Here is an 18,728-nt window from a genome sequence, read left to right as displayed (position 1 = left end):
ATATAACCTTATGACACCTAATCAAGGAATGACCATTAGTCATATCTTTATAATGTGGCTAGCTACCATGTTTTTTTTTGAGGGGGAGGGGGGGCGGGGAATTGTTGATCTTTATCCACTTATTAGTTAATTATGTAATGTCCCGTTACCCGGTAATTAACCAATTACCTGCATAATTAAAAATTATCTCAAGTTACTTAAAATTCTACTTATTTTTAATATACTTTATACATCATACTACCGTGGTCGTACGGTACCTTTCATGGTACTAGTCCATAAGTATTGGGTATTGTAGCTAAGACCGTATTTTATCCAAATTCGACAACCTTTAACGAAACTTATTTTCTTTAATTCGTGTACCCTTTACTCCATGGCGCTTACTTATTTCTTGTTATAAATATCATAAATATGCTAACCTCCAAATAATCTCATCCTCGAGTCTACGTTAATTAACTGAAGACGAAATTTTATCGTACAAAAAACATGAGATGTAACAATAGTTCCTTCTTTTGAAAGTTGATGCAGTTGAAGTTGATTGAACCTATAATGCCACGTTATGTGAATCCAAATTAAAAAGGTTTTGACTCAAATGCAATATGTGAATATCACTCTACACCCAAGGTCATAGTACCGAAAATTGTTGGACATTAAAGAAAGCCATTGAAAATTTAATTGAAGCAAAGGCAATTGTGGTAACAAACAATGAGGATACTCCTAATATCACAAACAATCCGCTCCTAGCTCATGATAATACATATTTTATTGGGATGATTTGTGTTGAACGAGATTATAAGCAGTCTGTCAAGACAGATATGGTTGTTGGAACCATAGGGCAAGAGCCAAAAGTGGTAGTACGCCTGCCGCAATTGGCACCGTTGACTGTGAAAGGTGCGAGTTCTAGTTCGAACTTGGAAAGTTTTGGAAAAACAATTCTCTATGTCCCTGGAAGCACAAAAAAGGTTGAGATTCAATTGGGTGGGCAAAACTTTACATACCTAGGGGCATTCAAAAGATTGTTTTGAATAATGGTTTGAGAAATATAATAGAGCCAGTTGTGATCCGATATGTTGAACAACTCCCAATGACAAACACAAAAGTTATTCCCTGGAATTATAACAAGACTGTCATGACATATAAAGGAAAAGAGATAGTTAAAGAAACAGATAAAATTGGGGGCTTGACCCGTTCTGGAAGGTTCTATTCACAAGAGGAATTGAGAAAAGCTAAGCAAGCCAGGGAAAGTCACTTGCCAGTGAAAGAACCCATTGCAGAAAAAGAAGCGGAGGAATTCCTTAAGAAGATGAAAATGCAAGACTACTCAATCATTGAGCAACTAAGGAAAACCCCTGCTCAGCTATCTTTGTTATCTCTACTTTTGCACTCGGAAGAACATCGCCGTGTGTTGATCAAAACTCTAAACGAAGCATATGTCTCAAAAAAGACAACGGTGAATCAGCTAAAAATGGCTAAAAGATTGTTTGAAGTAAATAGAATTACTTTTAGCGATGATAATTTGCTTGAGGAAGGTGTTGGTCACAATAAAGCTTTGCATCTTATGGTCAAATGTGAAGAGCATTACGTAAAAGTAGTCATGATTGACGGAGGCTCAAATGTAGTTGTATGCCCTCTTTCTACTCTACAACAGCTGAACATTGACACTAACAGAATTCGAACTAGTAATGTCAGTATCAAAGCTTTTGATTGTTCAAGAAGAGACACTATTGCGGAAATCGAACTCACCATGACAATCGGCCCGGTTGATTTTAACATTGTCTTTCAAGTGTTGGATATGAAAACTTCCTATAATTTTCTTCTAGGAAGGTTGTGGATCCATATGGCCAGAGCTGTACCATCTATCCTACATCAAATAGTCAAATTCGAGTATGACAGGCAATAAATTATTGTTCATGGGGCGGACGACTCATCTGTCTATAAAGACCAATCCATTCCATGTATTGAGGACAAGAAAGGTTGTGTATCCATCATATATCAAGCATTTGAGGTGATTGAGGTGGACCAAGTGGAAGAAGGAAAACCAATTCTTCATCCTCGTCTTTCAGCCACATCTATGATTGTAGCTTCGCCGATGTTGAGGAACGGCTATGAATCAGGAAAAGGATTAGGATCCTCTCTGTCGGGAATTGTGAACCCCATTTCTCCGTTTACAAAGAAAGATACCTTTGGCTTGGGGTTTAAACCAGCATCAACTGACATAAACAGAGCCAAGCCCCGCAAAAAATGGTTAGAATTTGTCCAAACCAGTCCCTCACATTGCCTACTCTTTGGTCAAGCCACAATTTGAAGAAGTCCAAAATCATGTTAGTCTGGATGACATTGATGAAGTTTGCTAGGGTCTCAAGGAGATGTTCTATGAAATCAATATGGTCCAAGATGATGATGGCCCCAGCCGTGCAAGTATTCAGCTGATTGGTCCAGATACTTCGCTTAACAACTGGGAAGCAACTCCTCTTCCCATCAGGAAGGAGTCTTGGTAGTCTATTTTGTTATTTTTCTTGTAGTTGGATTATTTTAACGGTTGTAATGCAGATATTTTAGTCTAATTGCTTTGCTTTGATGTTAATCCTTATATCCTTTTAAATTCAATGAAATGAAGTTCTAGTTTCATAGTAAAATTCTATATTTTCATTTCCCTAATTTATGTTAATTTCTTATCATTTTCAGTTTCGTTAATGTTGGCTTTAAAAACATGACATGCACGTAGAATTCATGCCCAAATCTTAAAAAGTTGTCTAATCTCGAAATAATGAATCAAGAAGTTGAGTATGATTAAGATGAGGCTCTTAAGGAAATAAAAAGGGAATTGGATCAATTTGAAAATAAGCATAAGCCTAACTTAAATGAAGTTGAGGCAATTAACCTGGGAAGTCCTGAAGAAACCAGAGAAACAAAAATAAGCATTCATATTGAACAAAAGACAAGATATAACATAATTCAAGTTTTGTTCGAGTGCACAAATGTATTTGTTTGGTCGTATGATGACATGCCAAGTTTGAGTTCCGATTTAGTGGTCCATAAGCTTCCCACATATCTTAATTTTCCACTAATCCAGCAAAAACAAAGGAAGTTTAAGACAGACATGAGTGATAAGATTAAAGAAGAAATCATGAAGCAACTAAATGCAAATATAATTAGGGTCGTCTGATACACTACATGGTTAGAAAATGTTGTGCCAGTGCCAAAGAAGTATGGGAAAATCAGTGTTTGTGTTGACTATAGGGATTTAAACAAAGCAAGTCCCAAGGACAACCTTCCCTTACCCAACATTCATATCCTTGTTGACAATTGTGCTAAACATGAGATCCACTTTTTTGTGGATTGTTATGTCGGATATCACCAAATTCTGATGGATGAAAAAGATGCAAAAAGACCTCCTTCACAACTCCATCGGGAACCTATTATTAGAGGGTCATGCCATTTGGTTTGAAGAATGTAGGGGCAACTTACATGAGGGCCATGACTACCATATTCCATGACATGATGCACAAAGAGATTGAAGTGTATGTCGGTGATGTGATCATTAAGTCCAGAACACAAGATGATCATGTGCAAGACTTGAAAAAGTTCTTTGAAAGGATACGAAGGTACAATCTCAAACTCAATCCAGCCAAATGTGCATTTGAAGTTCCTTTTGGGAAGCTTTTGGCTTATATAGTTAGTCGAAGAGGCATTGAGTTAGATCCCTCTAAGATAAAGACAATTCAAGAGCTGCCTCCTTCAAAGAATAAAAAAGAAGTCATGAGTTTACTTGGGAGGTTGAACTACATCAGTAGGTTCATCGCACAGCTTACAACTATATGTGAGCCTATTTTCAAGTTGTTGAAAAAGAATGCCTCTATCAAGTGGACATATGAGTGGCAAGAAACTTTTGATAAGATCAAGGAATATTTGTCAAATCCTCCTGTTTTGGTTCCGCCGGAACCTGGTAGGCCTCTGTTTTTATATCTGTCAGTAATAGATAGTTCCTTTGGTTGTGTTCTGGGTCAACATGATGCCACATGCAAAAAGGAACAAGCAATCTATTATTTGAGCAAAAAGTTCACCATTTATGAGGCCACATACACTCTTTTAGAAAGGACATGTTGCGCCTTAACCTGGGTCACCCAAAAGCTTAGGCATTATTTGTTGGCCTATATAACTTTCCTCATATCCCAAATGGATCCCCTGAAGTACATCTTTCAGAAGCCAATGCCAACTGGCAGATTGGCAAAGTGGCAAATCTTGTTCACAATTTGATATTGTTTATGTCACTCGTACGGCCATGAAGGCACAAGCTTTGGCTGATCATCTAGCAGAAACCCTAGTTGATGATGAGTATGAATCTTTGAACACATACTTCCCAGATGAAAAGGTTAATTTAGTTCAAGAAGCAGTCCAAGATGACACTCAAGTTTGGAAACTATACTTTGATGGGGCTGTCAACATCAAAGGTGTAGGGATTGGGGCAATTCTTGTATCACCTACTGGGCAACATTACCCTGCCACGGTGTGACTTCGCTTCTTCTGTACAAACAACACGGCAGAATATGAATGTTTACCGTGAAAATGGTAATAACAATAAAATTTGATTATGGGATTTTAAAAATACGTGATCTATTTTTATGCTAGTTGGTTAAGCATTCGATGCTACGTATGTGAGACTTAGAAACGAAATAAGAGTTAAGGATATTGCCATAATCAAACCGTTGGGCCAATTATCGGGTCCTCCAGCCTGTCAATTCGGCGCCTTAAGGTCGATTCCAAAGCTTGGCAGGGAACTATCGAGGAGGGTCGGAATACGGCTAATAGATATAATAGAATTAACGGAGGCTCTTTATGGCTAATGATAAGCAATAAATGATGAACAATAACGAAGATAATAAATGAGAGCAATAATGTCAAGAGAATATGTTAGAGAGCAAAAGAGAATGTTCTTGTATATTTCGTGTGGAGTAATTGGAGCAACAGAGATTTACAAAATGACAAGGATCCCCTTTATATAGGAGGGGAATCCCAACATAGTATAAAATTCATTAATTACAAAGATATAGGGATGGGACAGCTAGGTGACACCCTGATTCCACTAGGCCCTGTCAGTCCTGGCCACGTGCCTTGGGAACTCCCCGTCTCTAGCACAGCCGTGATCAATGTTATCCCAAGATCGGGCCTCGATGAACCTCGAGGGAGGAAACTCGACCATGACCTCGTAGCATCGAGACTTCGAGATGGTCTTTTGAGGTGTCTTGATGACGAGAAATTAGACCCTCTTATTTCTCCGCATACAACGAAGCTTGCGTCATCGGTTTGAACATAGCAATAAACCTAAATGTGCATGAACTATTAGTGATGGGAGATTCAGATTTGCTTATTTGGCAGGCTGAAGGTGATTGGGAGACATGAGACATCAAGCTCATTCCATATAAACAATGTGTGGAGGATCTTAGCAAAAGGTTCAAGTCCATCGAGTTCAGGTATATTCCCAGGTTTCACAACGAATTAGTTGATGCCTTGCCCAACTTGACCTCAATGCTTCTATATTCGGTAATACTCACATTGACCCATTAGAAATTCAAATTTGGGATCAACATGGTTATTGCAATACAATTGAAGCAGAACCAGATGGTCAACCATGGTACCGTGATATTAAACAGTTTCTGAAAATAAGAGAATTTCTGGAACATGCTAATAGGGATCAAAAGAGAACTATTAGGCGACTCTCTAATGGTTTCTTTTTTAGTGGGGAAATCCTATACAAAAGAACTCCGGATTTGAATTTATTAAGATGTGTGCATGACATAGAAGTTGAAAGGATTATGAAAGAGGTGCATTCAGGAGTTTGTGGTCAGCACATGAATGGACATGTTCTAGCAAAGAAAATCCTTTGGGCAGGATATTATTGGCTTCCTATGGAGCGAGATTGCTTTTGTTTTGTTCGCAAGTGCCACCAGTGTCAGATTCACAGTGATTTGGTTCACTCGCCTCCTTTAGAGTTATATCCTATGTCGACTCCTTGGCCTTTTGTTGCTTGGGGAATAGACGTCATTGGCCTAATAGAGCCAAAAGCTTCAAATGGGCACATATTCATCTTGGTTGCATTTGATTAGTTGACCAAATGGGTGGAAGCTATTACATTGAAAGTAGTTACAAAGAAAGCAATAGTAGAATTTGTTCACTCCAACATCATCTATCGTTTCGGTATTCCAAAAACCATTATTACAGATAATGCTGCTAAATTGAATAGTCATCTGTTGAAGGAGGTATCTGAACAATTTAAAATTGAGCATCACAATTCTACTCTTTATAGGACCAAAGCTAATGGAGCTGTTGAAACTGTGAATAAGAACATCAAGTAGATTCTTAGGAAGATGGTCCAAGAATCTAGACAATGGCATGAGAAACTACCTTTTGCTTTTTTGGAATACCGGACAACTGTCCATACATCAGTTGGCGCAACACCCTACTTATTGGTTTATGGAACTGAAGTGGTCATACCTGTTGAAGTTGAGATTCCATCTCTCCGAATCATTATTGAAGTAGGGATCGAGGACACTGATTGGGTCAAGTCCCGATTGTAACAGTTGAGTTTGATTGATGAAAAGCGTTTGGCGGCAGTTTGTTTTATTCAGTTATACCAACAAAGAATGGCACGTTCTTACAATAAGAAAGTGCATCCAAGACAATTCGAGGTAGGACAACTTGTTTTGAAATGTATCTTTCCGCACCAAGAAGAAGTAAAAGGAAAGTTCGCCCCGAATTGGCAAGGTTCTTACCTCATCGAGAAAGTATTGTCAAAAGGAGCTTTACACTTGGAAGATATAGAATGAAAGGTGACTAATATATTTGTCAACACATATGCGGTCAAGAGATACTATGTCTGACATGCCTCTGTTGGGGCATTTTTATACTTAGCATTCTCAGGTTGGGATGATGAAAGGCTATCATTCTCGCTACCCAAACACTGGTCAAACCTAGTTAGCCCTTTGAATCCTTGTTTATATTTATTTTTTTCCCCTCTTTTGGAACCAATGTACTAAAAAATTAAAAAAAATATCAAAACAAGTTCATGTTCATTGAACTACGTCCGACCTGATTCCAAAAGGATACGTAGGCAGCCTCACTCTAGGGTTTGGTTACACCAAAACAAAAATACACATTTTCCAATATTCAAAGAAACTGGGGCATGATTTTATTTTACTTTTCCATGGTTGTTCTGTCAAAATAGTTCCAAAAGTTGTAATTCAGTTGAATAGTTCATTTTACCTTTTCCTGTTAAGACCTTCTGATCAGGTTTCGAGGATGCTAAGTTGGTATATTACAGTGATGCCTCAGCCATTATAGAGAGAAAAAAATAAAATAAGAGAGTCTTATTGGTGAAAACCCTCATGGGCACTATAAGGCAATGGTGAGTTGAGAGAAACACAAACGAGAGAGCTAACTTGGTGAAAACCCTCAAAGGGCATCATTGATCGATTTAGGTCTTCATATACCCCGGAACAAGCATGGTTAAGACAAAGAACTCAGTTTCAAAGTGAAATTTACAATAGATTTCGAGAATTAGACGATTCAAACGGATCGAAAGTCCAAAGTGCATGTCATGTTCATTGAAGTCAGCATATTCCTCTAGATAAGTCATTTCTTATTTTTCCACTAAAAGGGACACTTCTTGATTAAGTTGTAATACATATTACTTCACCTTCTTGTTTTCTTTCGCATTATTTTTTTTATTCCCTTTCAGTCTAATTTTGTCAAAGCAAAGCAAGGAAAAGGCCGCAAAATTGGTTATAGTTTTCCCGTTGTATAAAGCAAAGATTGTTGGGCATAAACCGTATGGGCAAAGGCATAAAGCTATTTGTGATTTTCCCTGACAAGCAAAAGGATTGAAGGACTGAACAATATTTCAAGGGTAAACAAAAGTTACTCAGTTAAAGTTGTTTTGGGAGCAAGGTTGATTGCACTATAAACACAAATGGGGATAGGCACAAAATAGTCAGGTTTTGATGTTGAGAAAGAAGATCTCTAGAAAGTAAAGATAGAATCTCCCGGTAATTCGTACGACCATTGATAGAGCCAGCTGTTCTAACAAGTGCAATGGATACTAGGTCAAGTCGCCCAAGAGATCAAGGCCACAAACTGACCACCATTTTAAAAATAACGAATTTTTCTTTGTTCAGAACAGAAACATAACATTTTTAGGAAACAATTCGTGAAAAAACGAACAACGCCAAGTGAAGTTCTCAAATCCTTAGTTTTCTTCCAATATACATGTAATCATGTTATTCTTTGTTTCATTATAGGGAATCAATACCCTATCTTCACCACAAGGTACCATATCACCTGGTTGCATTTCTTATTGCCAACATAGGGTACGACATTCCTTAGTAGCATCTCAGAGTGCTAAGAGCCTCATTTTATTGCCAACATAAGGTACGACATTCCCTACTAGCATCTTAGAGTGCCGCGAGCCTTATATTATTACCAACATAGGGTACTACATCCCATGGTTTCATTTCTTATTGCTAATATAGGGTACGACATTCCCTACTAGCAACTCGGAGTGCCTCGAGCCTCATATTCTACCAACATAGGGTACGATATTCCCTAATTGAATCTCAGAGCGCTACGACCCTCATCTTATTATCAACATAGGGTACTACATCCCATGGCTGCATTTCTTTCTGCCAACATAGGGTACAATATTCCTTAGTAGCATCTTAGAGTGCTACGAGCCTCGTTTTATTGCCAACATAGGGTACAACATTTCCTAGTTGAATCTTAGAGAGACAAGAGCCTTACCTTATTGCCAACACAAGGTACTACATCCCCTAGTTGCATTTCTTATTGCTAACATAGGGTACACCATTCTCAAGTAGCATCTCAGAGTGCCTCGTGTCTCATGTTATGGCAACATAGGGTACGGTATTCTCTATTAGTATCCTAGAGTGCCACGAGCCTCATCTTATTGTCAACACAGAGTACTACATCCCCTGGTTGTCTTCCTTCTTATTAACATAAGGTGCTACATCCCCTATTATTCAAAAAAAAAGAAGGAAAACCCATGTCTTTTTCAATTCTTTATTCTGCAATAGCAAAAATAGTTTAATATGTCTTCAATAACTTACAAAAATTTCCTAGTGAAAACTGGGGCAGAAACTTTTTGTTCATTTTGTTTGTTTGTGATGACTTGTAGGTTTTTCTGCAAAACACGGATTGGATGTTCAAAAAATAAGATTTCAGTTCTTGCCATAAAAAGTGGAATGTTTGATTTCAATACCAGCCGCAATCAACTTTGACATATTGCATATGGGGACATAAGGTTTTAAGATCCATCTTCTCATCATCTGACCAAGAATCAAGCCTGTGAGAATATTTCATAGTCTGTTATATCAAAAGCATCAAGTTTCAGTCTAAAGTCAATGGGGAAAGAAAGTCAAGAATCAAGACAAGATTCCAGATGACATTTAGATAGAAATTTTGTAACTCAAGAGTATGTAATTTTCTTTTTATTTTGATGTAATAATAGGAACCACGGATCAGAACCTCGATGGAACTTCGCTCGGCTCTCCACCTAAGCATACTCTATCAGTCATTTTCAAGTCGAACTAAACGTGACCTGATTTTCTTATAACCCGGGATATGTACGCTGCCTGAAACCAAGGCTCGATCATAGCCTCTTCTTTTCTCTTATTTACCTTTTTAAATAATAGTAAGGTCAAAAATCAGTCATCTTGTTCATTTTCTTTGCCTGAAAACTTTTCATGTTTCCGAGCAAAGAGGGGCATGCTGTGAGCAACTAATTTTTGACCACACCAAAATTCTATACTATTTTAGTGTAAATATTTCTTTTAGGTCTAATCTTATTTTAAATTTTTATCTTACTCTTAATAGATTTTATTTAAGAAAATTAAAAACTACAAAAAATATTCACATTCTTAGGTCTTTTCTTTCTTATATATATATATATATATATATATATATATATATATATATATATAGAGCGCTATGTATTTTACTTTCTTTTTATTTAATAAAATTGGTTAGATAAAGGTTAAAAAACACTAAAACTAAAAGAAAAGGACAAACAAATAAAAGATAAATCCTATTTAATATAATTAGTATCTAACCTTCAAAACTTCCCACTCCCTCACGTCCCTCACCCCACAATCCCACTCCCTCACGTCACTTTCCCCACTTCTCCCATTTAGCACACATACATCAATTACTACAACACACATACATCTATATATAATTAACACACTTCACAAACAACGGGAAAATCTTTGAAAATAGAAGGAAAGTAAAGTAACGTTGAAAAGAAGAAAGAAAACACTTCACAAAAGAAGGAAAAAGTAACGGACATTGAGAGAAAATAATCTGTTCTCTTATAGGAAAAATTCACTTGGAGAAAAAGTTTGGTTAAGCTATTAAGTGCGAAGCCGGAGTTCGAGATTTCGTTCGAGATTTCGTTCGTGTTTCTGAGTTTTCGATTCTAGAAAGTTTGCGTTGCTAGCTTTGGAAATCAGTAGATTAGCCGTTGTGTTCTTATTTTGTGATCTTCGCAAAAGGTGACATTCAATTCTTTCTTATAGATTAATAGTGATAATGAGTTAAAACATGATATGATTTTTTTCTTGTACTGTATATCTACAATCTTAAAGGATCATCAATGGGTAAAGAATGATATTTCAATTTTCATTGAGTTAAAGAATTATGTGGTTTTTCTTCGGTTAATTAAACTTAGTCTTAGAATAGTTTAACAAGTACTAGTCTTAGAATAGTTTAACAAGTACAAAAAAAAAATTCATTAATGAAAGGGGATGGAGTCAACATGGTTAATTTTAAACAGTACTCTATATTGAATTGTGGTGAACTAATTTTTTATAATATTAGGATAGATACTTTATCTAAGTATTTATTTTTGGAGTTAAACAAGTAGTAGCTTTGTTGGAATAATATTAATTTTTGTTTTGTAGTTCCAAAGATTTGAATTAATTTGGGTTAATAGTTTTTTTTTTTAAAATAAATATATAATTTTATGGTCAATGTACGCCAAAAGGATTAATACATGAGGAACAAATTAGTTAAACTTTGGCATCCCTTTTTAAGGTGACTTGGGATCAGTATTCTTCATACTTTGTTGGTAATCAATTTTTATGCTTGTTGCATTTTTTTTTTTTTTTGTCGTATGTTAAATCCTAAAAGAATTCATTGCTAGTTGTTGCTAAGACATTGATGTCCTAGTAGGGATCATATTCCACAAGTAAGCAGAAATATTTGAAGAGTATTTTCTTTACCATGAAGTTTCGGTTTTCAGTGGGATATTTACATTAACTGCAGCTGGAATTGTTCATTGGTTTTCCACTATGAAATTGTTGCTTCTAACTTTAAAACAGGTATCCCGTAATTTTGGCCTAAGAATAATGATCCATTGTAATTTGTCCTTGTATTAAGTAAAAGGCTTTTCCTTAGATGTATTCATTCATTCATTAGTCCATCGCATGAATTTAATGGTTCTTTTCTTATGTCGTGTTATCTATCTCACGTGGAAGAAATTCAGTGATGTTTTAATAATTTGAGTTTACATAGAAGTTTTGGTCTGCCGATTTAAAAATAAATATTTGTGAAGTACATACCTGGGTTGCGAATTAATTCAAAACCGTTGCAAGAAAAAGAAAAAAAAAGAGTGGTAAAAGAAATTGTGAGGGAGCGAGATGAGTTAGGAAATAATTCAATACTTGTGTAATAGGTAAAATATTAGTATAAATAATTGTCTCGGATCTAACAAAGACAAATAAATGGTATACTCTAAATACGCTAGAAAAGTTTTAGACGCACTTTAAATATTAACCCATGTGTTCATACCCGAATCTTTAATTAATATACTTAAATAATAAAAAGAATTATGTGTGCATTCCCGCGTCTTGATACTTTTAAATTTAAAATAATTATGTTTCAACCATGTGTACATTCCGTACCTTGGTTTAACATCCAACTCAAAAAGTGCCTTGTGTGCATACATCATCTTGGTAAAAATAATTAATAAAAATATTATAACTAATTAAATGGTAATAGGCAAATTATAACCAATAAAAGATAAGAATAGCCAAAATTTGATTTAAGCCTTACATTAAATCAATAAAAGCGACCGTGCTAGAAGCACGAGACTCGAGGAGTGCCTTGCACTTTCCCCTCTGTCAACAGAATTCCTTACTCAATCTTCTGTTTTGTAGACCATAAATTAGGAGTCAAACCTTCTATTTGAAGAGGGATTCAAATAAAAAGTGACTTGGAACACCAAAACTCAATTTCAAGTGTCGACTCTAAATAATAAATTATCAGTTTTCAAAACGTCACTTCAATTGGAAAACTCTTCTAAATCAACCTTGTAATAGGGTTGGATGGAAAAAAAGAGGTATGAAAGGTAGTTGCATGGCGTTCGCAGACCTTGATTCTCCTTTATTATCTCGGTCTGTATTTCTGTTCTTGTTCCTCAGACATTGTAGTAGAGTGTATTCTGGAATAGATTAGATTGTATCGTATTTCAGATTAAATTCTGATTCTGAAAGGTTTTCTTAAATATTATTTGCTTCCATCTTTATTTTCAAAGTTTTTACTGTGTTAAGATGTTGAGTAGTGGCTTGCCTAGTACTACAATAGGTGCCATCATGATGGTTGGTTTTGGGTCGTGACAAGTTAGTACCAGAGCCTAGATTACATAGGTTTCACGAGTCATGAGTAGGTTTAGTAGAGTCTTGCGAATTGGTACAGAGAAATCTTTACCTATCTTTGAGTGGCTTCCGAACCCTTAGGAAACTTCACATTCTTGAATTCTTGTCGTACGAATCTATTTATTTTGGTAACCAAACTTCTGTTATTCTATTTTCTCACGGATGGTGAGGACACGTACTACTAGGATGGACTACCACCAGTACTATCAGTTAGGTTCGCAAGAGGCCGAGGCCGCGGTAGAGGCCGCAGTAGGAGCAAAGGTGTAGCTCGTACAACATCTAAGGTAGCACCAGCAGATCCACCAATTACCCAGTCCAGGAGCAGGTCCTGATTGTGGATGAGCCTGTAGGGCCAGCTCAGGCACCAGCTATGCCTATCGTGATTCCAGGCCTTTAGGAGGCCTTAACTCAGATTTTGACCATATGTACCAGTCTTCCTCAGGCGGTCTCTGTTCCATCCGCAGTAGCCACTTCTCAGGTCAGGGGAGACACTCAGCCTCCCGCCGCCCATACACCTGAGCAGGTGATGTGCGGACTCTAGACACCAGGGACACTACCAGCCCAGCAGTTGGCAGCTGCTCGGGCCCATGTGGTTCCTGTTATGACTGATGATGAGCAGCGGAGACTAGAGAGGTTTGGTCGACTTTAGCCTCCATCTTTCAGCAGGGGAGAAGTCAGAGGATGCCTAGGGTTTCTTGGATAGATGTCAGAGGATTCTTCGTATAGTAGGTATTCTGGAGACCAGTGGGGTCTTGTCACTACTTTTCAGTTTACTAGAGCTGCCTTCAATTGGTGGGAGGCTTATAAGAGGTGTAGGCCGATCGGTGCAGTGCTAATTACATGGTAGGAGTTCTGTATTCTTTTCTTGGAGAAGTACATGCCGCAGTCTCGTAGAGAAGAGCTATGCAGGCAGTTTGAGTAGTTACGTTAAGATGATATGACTGTGACGCAGTACGAGATGAGATTGTCTGAGTTAGCCCGTCATGCAGTTGGTTGTTCCCCACTGATAAGGAGAGGATCAAAAGGTTCATCGATGGTCTCACATTTCAGCTGTGGGTTCTTATGACGAGAGAGAGAGAGTGTCTGGTGCTACTTTCAATGAAGTTGTTGACATTGCTCGGCAGATAGTGCTGGTCCGCAACCAGGAGAGGGTTAAGAGGGAGGCCAAGAGGTCTCGTGGATCATGTAGTTTTAGTGGTGTTCCTTCTGGAGGTCAGTTCCACCACGATAGGGGTCATCCCTATAGTCATGCTCAGACGGCTTGTCCAATTCACCGTGGTGCATTATCTGGCCATTGTTCACACAGTCCTCAACAGGGTCACTCATCTCTCAGTGCCTTTCTAGCTTAGAGTTCGTCTTATGCACCATCAACTCAGGGTTCATCTATGTCAGGTCCTTATAGCAGTTATCCCGGTGTTCGGGGCTCCTATTCTGTCCATGTATCTTGATCATTGCCAACTCGACTCTACACTAAGGTAGGAAGAGTAGGTCGCAATAGCTTTTACCCGATATGAGGGTCGGGATCGATTTCTTCAGGAAGCTAGTAGTGGAGTTGGATTGTCTGTCTAGCCTAGAGATGTGTTTGTACTCCTAATGTCACTTCAAACATTTTTGGGTTTTTGAATTAATACTATTTTTATAAAACTATTGATTAACACTAAATTATGCTACGAGAATATTGCTATGTTGTATCTAATGAGGAAGAAGGGCACTAGGGTCGTGACACTACCTAGGTAGCTAATTGACGGGTAGATGTTACTAAGGTTCGATTGACATAATTGGGGCTTATGCTATAACCATTGCACAATTTTACCCACTCTCACACCTCTCGGTAGAGAGAGTGATTTTGCCTAATTGACTCTCTCGAGACCAAATGGGTAGGCAAATTAGACCAAGCAACTAGGGTTCAAGTAGGTAATTACTCTCTCGAGGTTTAACCCGTTAATTGGGACTATCATTTCTCATGAGTCCATCCCAATTTCTTGTTGGGTCAATTTTGGGGTTATAGACTCTCTTTCTCAAGAAGAGTTAAACCCACAAAGCTTGAATCAGTGTTTGCAACCACCAATTCGAGATTAAAACATAAAATCAACCCAAATAGCAAACACCCATAGTCAATCTTACACTAGATGGCAACACCCATCAATTACTCATGCTAGATAAAGAAATTGAAGAAATAGATGAAGAACTAAACATATAAATTAATTGCTAAAATTAAACTACAAGAATCTATCGTAAATGTAAATCAAAAGTGCCAAAAATGGCTACAAATATCGTTCTCAGGAGCGCAACTCTCGTCTGAATACTTTAGATCCCTAAAAAATGGTAAAATGTTCTATTTATACTAGGCTAGAAAAACTGGACAAAAATACCCCTACGGGGTCGATGCGGGCCGCACTAAATGGACCACGGCCGCACTGGGCTCTTTGACTTTGACTTTTGCTTCTCTGAACTCGGACTCCGCGGACCGCGTAGAATGGACCGCGAACGCGGGGGGAGCTGGCGGGGTCCGCGCAATCACGACCGCAGACCGCATGGCATTGGCTTTGCAAACTTTCATCTCTCTGAATCTCATGACCGCAGACCGCACAAAAGAGTAGTGCGGCCGCGGAGCCTTCACCGCGGACAGCGAGATATGTACCGCGGCCGCGTTGCCTTTAGCCTAGTTTACCAACTCTCTAAACCACCTAGTGCGGCCGCATTCAACTTTGCGCGGTCTGCACTAGGCCTTCTTTCCTTAGATTTCTTGGTCTTTGATACTTGAGCAGGTTTCACTCCTTTTTGATCCGATCTTTGACATTTCGTCACTTTGTCGATCAAACCTACAATCAAGCACAATTTGTGAGCCTTTTAGGACTATTTTGTAACAATATATGATCAAAGCATAGGCAAGTAGGGGAAAAAACATGTTAAAATCCTAACTTATCAACTCCCCCAAACATAAACCTTTGCTTGTCTTCAAGCAAACAAAATAAGACTCACCTCTTAAAGGAAAATCCAAGTAATTCTAGCTGTCCTAAGGTATCCTCAATAAGCATCAATTGGGACTAACAATTGCCCTCAATACGAATGGATCATTAACAAAACTTAAACTTTGAGAAACTATGGATCAAGTGTGGCACAAGAGCATCAAGAATTGACTCATTACATCAAAGAACTCTCTCAATTACTTTGGTCTCACACATCCTTAACTCTACCTAAGCAAACCTCACCTTTTAGAGTATAAGCACACAAACCAAGGTTAATGGGAATTTACTCGTCTCTCTCAAGGAAAGGTCACAGGTCCGGCTCTACGTACCATATGCTTGACCCTCATGTAAGTATCCACTAATGCGAGCATCATCCAACTCAAGATCATATAGGGCTTTTGTTGAGTCAATGTGAAGTCTTTTGGTCCAGTGTAGGAAAAGTTGTTGGTCTATATGGGTTTCATCTTCCCTTAAGCACTTCTTTTGATTCATTTTGGCACAATTCTCTTTGACTCTTTGAGTATTTCACTTCTTTTCAAGGGGTTAGAGAGATACATTGTCACTCTTTCTTATGCAATTCGAAGCATTTATCCTTTCTCTACTTTTTCCACACCTTTTTCACTTTTGTTTTTCTTGAATCCCGTTTTATTCTTTGCATATTGGGATTTCTTTTTGTCTTTTTTTTCATTGCCTTCCTTTCCTTTTGCTTTTGTACCTTTTACCACTTTGTTTCCTTTCTCATCTCTCCCCCCCAAACTTAGACTTTTACCATTATTCAAGGGACGATTTGGGTGCCAAGAGAGGGTATAATTTAGAACCGGTATAGGCTTGTGGCATTGGTTCTTGAAAGAAAAAGGTTTAAGGCTCAAAAGGGTTAGCTAGGGATTATATCATTGGTAGGCTATGAAATTGTTCGACTATTATTTGGATCAAGAAGAGGCTATAATCACTTCTCAAGTCGAATTTTCACTCAAAATTTCTCCTCAACAAACATTTAGGGCAAGTTCTAGACCATTGGCTCGGGACTTGGACTCACAATTTGATTTCTCACCACATACACTCAAGGATTGCTAAAGACATAGAGTCGGGGGCCCACAACAACCTTAGACACGATTGAGCACACAATAGTCCCGACGGACCACATGATGTTTGTTTGGTCAAAACAAGAGTCTCAAGGTCACTACTTTCACCATCCTAAACACAACCACTTGTCTTTGACCATGGGATCAAAGGCAAATGTGTTAGGCCCAAGTGAAGCTTTGGTTGAGGTACCCTTAACTATAAACTACTAAAAATAAAAGAAAAATTAAAAACGGACTCAAACCCTTAAGAAGGTTGTCACGACATCCATCATCGGGAAGAGCCACCCGGTTCGCACAATACTCCACCCTTGGAAAGAACCATGTCATTAAGAAAACCAAGGGCTTATTAAAAGCGCCAAAAATGAAACAAAAAGGTTGCGAGCCTATCTACTAAGCTAAAAATGAAATATTTTGTACGAAAATAGAAAATAGAATGAATATTTACCATAGGAGATTAGAATATACAAGGGGGGATGCATATATACCAAAAATGTAACTTTATATACAGACCAAAGAGAAGATAAAAAGTGCGATAAAAGTAATTAAATGTAATGTTATATATAGACTAAATAGAAAATCAACAGAAATATAAACTAAGTCAATTAATATATACAATCATCTGGATAAAAAAAATAGGGCGCACCCCCACAAATAAAAGCTGACATTGTCCCCAATGTCAACTAAACAAATAAGCATCAAAAATCAAGATGAAAGGATATAGGAGCTCCCTAAGACTCGTCTGTATGCATGGGAACATGAGTGGTCCCTGGGTCCTCTGTATGTACGGGAACCTCAGACTGGTTTCTGGTCTCCTGCTGCTTAGCTGCTGGGACTGGGGCCTGGACCTGGACGGGCTGAATATCAAGAACATCCTGTGGCTGACTAGAGGGAGCCTCCGGTGGCTCCGCCAACTGGATGATCGCCTCATCTGTACTAGGGAGCTTTCTCTTCTTCTTTGGAAGCCTCTGAGTCTACTCCTGCTGTGGCTCTACTACTGGTGCTGCTGCTGGGGTTGGATCCCTGAATAATAAGTCAAGAGGCATCTGGTCTACCATCAGCTTGTCCACATCTACTCTCAGCTCTTTCACCGACTCCTTGGAAACCCTTTTCTTTCTCATATTCTTGTGCTCCCGGGCAAGCTCCTTCAAAGCCTTGCCATGTGAATCCACTGCCTTAGCCAAGGCACCCTGAGTACTGATGATCTTTTCCTGGTTCTCCAGGATCTTCTTCAATGTATCCTCAATGGCATGTGGAATCTGTGCTGGCTGTGGTGCCGACTGAGCCGCAATGGTAGAAGTCAAGATGGACAACTTGGATGACGTAACTGTCATACAGTTCTTCAAGCTATGAAGTGTTTGGCTAAGCTGGTGGGCAGTGATAGGATGGGCCCGGGAATATGGAATCCCTGGGACAGCTGAAGTGGAGGGACCGACAGTAGTGGAAGGTCCGGGAAGCATGTCAGCAACTGTGGAAGCAGGCTCAGTTGAGGGCTCTAACGCAACCGGCTCTTCAAACTGGCCGATTGGAGAAGAAGTAGGTGGCTTATAATTTTTGTCCTTGGGGTTGTCTGACCCCTTCAGATAGTACCATGAAAACGGAGCCACAGGTTTGACTTTGATGTCAAAAGGTCTCTTCTCCACCTCGAGGTCCCTGAAATACATAGTGAGGGTGCTAGGAAAAGGGTAGTTCTGGTCATGCTCAACCCCCACTGCAAAAATGACGCGGGACATCACATTGCCCACGTTGATAAGGTATCCCGCCATAATAGATGCAACAAGAATAGCCCGGGCAAGCGGAATAGTCTGATCATAGGTAGTGGTATCGAGCCGACTGCACACAAAAGTCAACTATACCCTAGCCTCAAAGTTAAAAGTCCTCCGAAGTATTTTGACCCCTACTTGCAACCACTCTGGAACCGTACCCAGGACTGCCAGGTATGAGGCTAACCACGGATA

At 38.6% G+C, this 18,728-nt stretch overlaps 1 protein-coding gene across 1 annotated transcript; it reads left to right on the top strand.

The window, feature by feature from the left end:
• Nucleotides 1-1,081: 1,081 nt before the first annotated feature.
• LOC138871143 (uncharacterized) lies at nt 1,082-2,495 on the top strand. The gene is made up of 3 exons (XM_070149002.1): nt 1,082-1,846; nt 1,961-2,251; nt 2,352-2,495. The coding sequence occupies exons 1-3, from the start codon at nt 1,082-1,084 to the stop codon at nt 2,493-2,495; spliced, it is 1,200 nt and encodes a 399-aa protein (XP_070005103.1).
• The last annotated feature ends 16,233 nt before the right edge of the window (nt 2,496-18,728 follow it).

This window comes from Nicotiana sylvestris, chromosome 6 (assembly GCF_000393655.2).
Source record: "Nicotiana sylvestris chromosome 6, ASM39365v2, whole genome shotgun sequence".
NCBI lineage: Eukaryota > Viridiplantae > Streptophyta > Magnoliopsida > Solanales > Solanaceae > Nicotiana > Nicotiana sylvestris.
The sequence above is the reverse complement of the archived record's forward strand: the minus strand, read 5'-3'. Positions and strand labels throughout refer to the sequence as shown.

Bases quoted from the DNA above. Each gene is read 5' to 3' on its own strand.
- LOC138871143 (XM_070149002.1), top strand. From the start codon at position 1,082: ATGACAAACACAAAAGTTATTCCCTGGAATTATAACAAGACTGTCATG. The intron at 1,847-1,960 runs GTACCATCTATC...CCATGTATTGAG, and splicing joins GGATCCATATGGCCAGAGCT to GACAAGAAAGGTTGTGTATC. The intron at 2,252-2,351 runs GTCCAAACCAGT...GAAGTTTGCTAG, and splicing joins GCAAAAAATGGTTAGAATTT to GGTCTCAAGGAGATGTTCTA.